We start from the raw sequence: 6,279 nt of genomic DNA, 5'->3' as shown, positions 1-6,279 counted from the left end.
AGCTTTATTAATTATTAAAGAAATATGAAAGGATTAAAATGGTTTATCTGTAAGACTGGAAGAGATTAAAAAGACTGGTATTCGTAAGAATCAGCTAGTGTAAAAAAGCAGGGACTCCATTCACATTTGGCAGTATACCTAAGTACAATCCTTTTAGAGAGCAGTAATTTGGCTTCAATTAATTTCACATTTTTGCTTTTTTCCCATTCTAATGTGTGCATTTTTCATTGGTTTTAAGGATTTTTTAATAATTTTTCCACAAAAGATTAAATTCTGTAAAGGATGTGTATTTTTATGGAATGTGATATGTATCAGTACATCAGTTAAAAAAGCAATTCGTAAGACATTGCCCTCCAAATAAGTGAATATACTAGTTTCACCGAAACCTCACCAGTATTTGATAATTTCTTCCCCACTAATAGAATAGCACCTCATTTTAATTTGCAGTTAAATGAGGAGCAATATTTTTCCATGGTTTGTTAATTTACTCATCTGATATTTAATTTTTTTTCTCAATTAATTTGAACCTTAAATTTTCTATCCTCTTAGTAATTCCCAAGAACTCCTTGTGTGATGTAGATATTAACTGTGGGTTTGCCTCTCATTGGGGATTCTCTCTCCTACCATATGCTTCTCAGGGTCCCCTCACCCCCTCCTGTGGCTCTGAGCACCACTCTTAGGCTAGAGACTCCTCGGTCCACACACTCTGGATAAATTTGCTCTTTTCTCTACACACTGGGTGCTAAATATTGAAATATAGACATAAAAGGACCATTTTTAAAGATTAGATTACTTTTAGAACTGTTTTAAAAACTAGATATGAATAATTAGAAAATGATTCTATAGCAAATGGATGAAAAATATTCTAGTTAACTGCTTGAATAAATGAATACAAAATTAATTTTTAAAATTCTTTATTTAAAAATCTCTTAATGCAATGTTTCATAAAAAATATATACATGTTTCTATTTACATATTTTTTATTAATTCTATTAGTTTGAATTTGATTTTAAATTCAACTTGAAAAGATTTCAGAATTTCTTCTGAAAGTAAGCACTTAAAAATACTCTAAATTTACCAAAAAAAAAAAAAAAAAAAAAAAAAAATTCCAAAAAACAAAAAACATATAGAAGCACAGAGAAGAAAACAAATCCATTATATTTCTTGATATGGTTAGAAAGGACCCTGGGCGTCATCTACTATCATTGGAAGCAGGGTTATTAGAGAGTGTTCACTATTACTGCTAACCTATCTATATGGAAAGGTTCAGATGTTGACAAGTTCATTTTTCAAAAAAGTCTTTGAGGTTTTCAGACCACATGTGACAGTGCCAAGCTAGCACTTTTATCTAAATCAAGGTCCTTCATTTGATTACTATCCATAAAGGTACAACATCTGAAATTATGATCTTTTCATGAAATCAAAGCAGAAAAACTGTTCAGGACAAGGAGATCCTTCCACATTGGCACATGCTGGCTGATCTTATGAAAACTCTTTGGAATCTGCTGTGACTCTATAACCAATCAAGGACTCTTTACCACCTTCGTCTACAAGCAGATCCACTAACACGTGTGGTTTATCGTAACCAAAGGAGGTGGTAGTGTTTCTGAGCATTGTGGACTCCTGTCTTCCTGTCTTTACTTCAGTTTTACTATTTGGAGGAAATTCTGAGTCAGATAAGAAAGTGTCCGATTCTGCAACGCCACTATCAGAACCACTTCTGGAGTGATAAGAGTTTAAAGCGACGCTGCAGGGTTCAGACTGGTTGCTACTTGAATGGACGGAATCGTCTCTCTTTACTGGGGTCAGAGGGCTACCAGGAGCCGTGTCGGGGGTATTCTCTTCGATGGTCACCACTTCTGTTTCACTAGAAAAATCTTCTCTGTGCTCTACTTTTGCCGGATCGTCCTTGATATGTGAACTTGAAATTGTTGCTGGAGACAACTGCTCTTCCACCTTCTCATGTTCAGGAACAATGGGTTCGTAGGTGATGGGCGATATATATTTTGATTCAGATTTTGCCTCGAAAGAGGCATTTTTTACCACAGACAGCTAAGGGAAGAGAAATCAATGGTTAAAAATAATAAATTACTAAATTTGCCTATCCTCAAAAACAAAAACAAAAACAGTCTAAGAATAATGGACAATGAAATTCACCACTAAATGGCATATTTAGGATAATAGCATAATAAAATCTGGTGGTTGCCTTTTCTTTCTTTCAAATGAAAGTATACTATGTTAAGATTAAAAACAAGGATTTTTAAAAAGTTACTATCTCACTAATATATGCTGCTTTTTGTGAATTGCCTTTCACATGTATGCACGTTACACTTATAATGGGAGTACAGCTACTTATATTTTTACCATATGCCTTCATAATTATCGTTTTCATTATAATTTTCATGGGCTCATATAATTTTTTACACTGATGATTAAATAATTTCTCTAACAGTAGATGTTAAAGTGTTTCTATTTTTACTATTTACAGAACATGCTGAAATAAACATTCTTACAGATCTTTTTACTCATGAAATTACTTTAGAATAAATTCTGAAGGGTAGAATTACTAAGTCCGAAGGTGTGGCATGTTTATGGAACTATGACACTGTATATCCATTGTATGCTTACCTTCCCACCAGGGCTGTAAGGCTTTTTACTAGTCTATACCAGTTCTACTACTACCGGTACTCCTGAATATTCAGGTTTATTTTTCCTTCTCTAGTGGGTGTAAAATGGCATAATACGAACTTGCTTTCTGCTTAATTACTAATAAGGATGAGTATTATAATTCATACGTGAATTGTCCTTTGTTGATAATTCTTATTTACTTGACTGAAATGTAGCAGATTCATAATAAATTTAAATGTGCCCTTTGCATATCAGATATTACTCCTGCCGTATTTGATTCAAAAAGTTACCGTTCTATTAGCCTTTAACTATTCTTTTCACCATACAAAGACTTTTAAATATAGACGTTAAAATGTCAAACTTCTAGTTTAGTCTCACTTTTGGTCATCTTTCCTACTACACTCCAATCATAATGAAGTGTTTTTATACTTGCAGTTTTTCAAACCCAGGCTTTCCTGATGCTGGGCCTTAGCGCATACTGTCTCTTAGTACCTGAATAAACTCCTATTTGTCCCTCAAGACTGCTCAGGCATCACTGCCTCTGGAAAAGTCACGATTAACCCCCACTCCAAAAAAGTCAACAAAGTCTTCACTCACATGTATATAAATCTCTGTTTTTGAACCTATCCCATCGTACACCCGTACATCCACTGAATACTCATCCTTTTTTCCCACTAGACTTTAAGTTCTTTAACAGACTCGTCTAATTTTTGCCACATGCATCAAAAAGTACCTAGTGCGTAGTGAAAAATATATGGTTTTGGATGTGTGGTAGATTGAGTGATTTATGGTAGGTGACATATTGCTGAATATCATTCTACTTTTAAAAAGATTTTTAAGAAACTATCCAAAAGGTCCAAATTAACATTTTAGTATATATAATTAAAGAAAAATATTTAAATACATTACCAAGGACTTGGGTAACATAATGCTTTCTTTCTTACATGGATGTATCTTCTTAATATGAAAACATACAACTAGAAGGATAACTACTACAAAGACTAGGAAAGCAGCAACAATTGGAATCCAAAATGAATCTAAAAAAAGGGGAAAAAATCACAAATTAGAATTAAGATGAAATACTGCTATATCCATCAATTAGTTATAAAGTCTTAGAGCTATTCTTTAATAGATTTACACATCAGGTAATTAATAAGGAAATGGTGTTAAGGAACACTGACACAGAACTCAGGAGAGATGAGCAAAAAATTAGGTCCCTGTCCTAGATAGCAACATGACTCTTTGCAATTCCACAATTCTAAACTTTCTGCAACTATACTTTCATGACACAATATGTTTAAAATAGCTTTTTCACAACAATTTCCTTACGGCCCCAAATATAAGGTGTTTCAAGAGTTCTGCTTTTTCTCTCATTTAAAGAGGGAAAAGAAGAATTTAAAAAATATAGCTCATTAGAAATAAATTCTGGTAATGTCCAGAACTCGTAGAATAAGTTTAGTCTCACTCCTCAGAATTTTGTTACATTTTATATTTCAAGAATACAAATACTTATAAAGATATACAGATGTACACATATGCACACAGATATAGAGGAGAAGTTGCACAGGAATAAAGTCCCAAACCAGATAGAAAGAATATAAAATAGAGATTATACATCTATAATCGCTGTTGTGCATTTTTTCTAATGCTGTTTTTATTTTCACAGCACAATCTTCAGTATTCTTTTTCACAGTCCTCTCTTCCAAATCAACAGTACTCTGTATGTTATGGTGGTGTTTGGCTTCCTTCATGCCATTTCATTACCTTTAATCTCTATTCCAGTTACTTCTTTGGAATAGTAATTCTGGAAGTTACTACTAAATGAATGCTTGTATCACACCTATTACAGGATGTGAAAACAAATTATAATAGTAAAAGATAAAAATAACTACATAACTGAACTAGGCCAGCACTGGATTAGGAGCACTCATCAGGCAGATGGGAAGGCTGCTAGGAACCACTGTGCTGCCACCATGTGGCCACAATATCCGTCCAGTTTATAATTCGGGGTGTTGTTTTAAATTAAATTTGGGGTATTGGCATTATTTTTAAATTTTGTAAGTAAGATTTTATTTTTCGAATGGCATAAAGGAAATTGGAATAAAATGCACTGCATTATTTTAAGTCATCTATTTGAAACTCTAGTATAATGGCCTAAAAAATATTAGTATTAAATTTTAAGTGTTTGGTTTGATTCTTCAGTCTAATTTCCATTCTTCAAAAAGATATTTGTATGATAAAATTATTGCACATTTTTAACCTAGGAAATATATTCTAAAAACATCCTAACAATTGAAAAAATATATGTGTGTGTTTATATATATATATATGTGTGTGTGTGTGTGTGTGTATATAAACACACACACACAAAGACAGTCATCAAAGCATGATTTATCATAGAGAAAATCTATAAATAATCTAAAAGTCCAAAAATTGGGGAACATTAAATATAATACATTCTACATGATGAAATATTCTACATATATTAAAAATAATATTGATAAATTATGTGAAATATGGAAAACATTTATAATATATGCTTAAATATTTATAATATATGCAGTATAGAAAATTATATATACTATACAATATGGTCATGGTTATTAGAAAAAGAGAAAAACAGGATGGGGGAAAAAACCCACCGAATTGTGAGTAACCAAGAATTTGTTTGGATGGTAGAACTACAGATAATTTTATTTTCTTCTGGCTTTTTATATTTTTTAAATTATTTAAATAATGAACATTTAACTTTCAAAACTTCAAAGGCCCAAATTTTTGTTACCATACCTGACACTTGAGAATGCCAGTTCTAAAGTTCTATTATATATATATCCCCCACACACAATGAAAAGATGAAACAAAAATTATTTTAAAATGTTGTATCCCATAATCCATTATTTAAATTAACCTATATTTATTTTTGAATATTAATTTCTAGGGCTATCCAGTTCACATTATAAACATCTTAATGAATATATAACATCTTGCTATATTAAAGTAATAAATTGACTTAGATTGCTGTGCATAATCCTGAAATGCAGACGTTTATGCACATAATTTTATACTTAACGTGTTTATTATACTTCTTTCTTTCCTGTGTCATGGCTTCCCAAATTGGTTGTTTTGTATCTTTTTATGCCTGAGAAGTGGACTTATTCTTAAAAGAGCAGAGAGTTACTGAAATTGCAAACTGTCTCTTTTCACATTAACCTATGTTAGTTATCACTTCTTATATTTAGGGGAAAATAGTATGAACTTACTTTCTTTGCTCTTATGGTCGAAAATGGTGATACAAAGTTCTCTGGATTTTTCAGTTGTCACAGACCATGTGTCTGAGATTCCTTCTGCTGCAATACAGTACGTAGAATTCAGTGAGGACACTGGAATACTTAAATGGCACTGAGTCTCATTGCAATCATCTTCTTTCTGCATGTACCTTCTATTTGTGGTCTGCATGGAAAAAAAAACACAATGAAAATGCATGGCTCCTTTTAATCTGCCCCTCTCCCCCAAATCACCATGTTTATACCAGTCAAACACCTGGAGAAAACACATATATGATGAATGTTGAACAAGTCTAAAAATAGTATTAATATCAAATAACAAGTCAGTTTGTTACTTTGACACAGCATGATGCTATGTATCTGTTAA

At 32.1% G+C, this 6,279-nt stretch overlaps 1 protein-coding gene across 1 annotated transcript in view; it reads right to left on the bottom strand.

Moving 5' to 3' along the window:
- Positions 1-1,183: 1,183 nt before the first annotated feature.
- IFNGR1 (interferon gamma receptor 1) overlaps positions 1,184-6,279 on the bottom strand; it is an 18,486-nt gene continuing 13,390 nt past the window's right edge. Inside the window, exons 5-7 of the mRNA XM_006915381.3 lie at positions 5,889-6,078; positions 3,538-3,665; positions 1,184-2,052 (exon numbers count right to left, since the gene is read on the bottom strand). Of these exons, the coding sequence (XP_006915443.1) occupies positions 1,483-2,052; positions 3,538-3,665; positions 5,889-6,078 (888 nt within the window). The 3' untranslated portion in view covers positions 1,184-1,482. The remainder of the gene's footprint in view (positions 2,053-3,537; positions 3,666-5,888; positions 6,079-6,279) is intronic.

The sequence above is a fragment of the Pteropus alecto genome, unplaced genomic scaffold (genome assembly GCF_000325575.1).
Source record: "Pteropus alecto unplaced genomic scaffold, ASM32557v1 scaffold185, whole genome shotgun sequence".
Classification (NCBI taxonomy): domain Eukaryota; kingdom Metazoa; phylum Chordata; class Mammalia; order Chiroptera; family Pteropodidae; genus Pteropus; species Pteropus alecto.
Note: the sequence above shows the minus strand (reverse complement) of the source record. Positions and strands in the feature narration are given on the sequence as shown.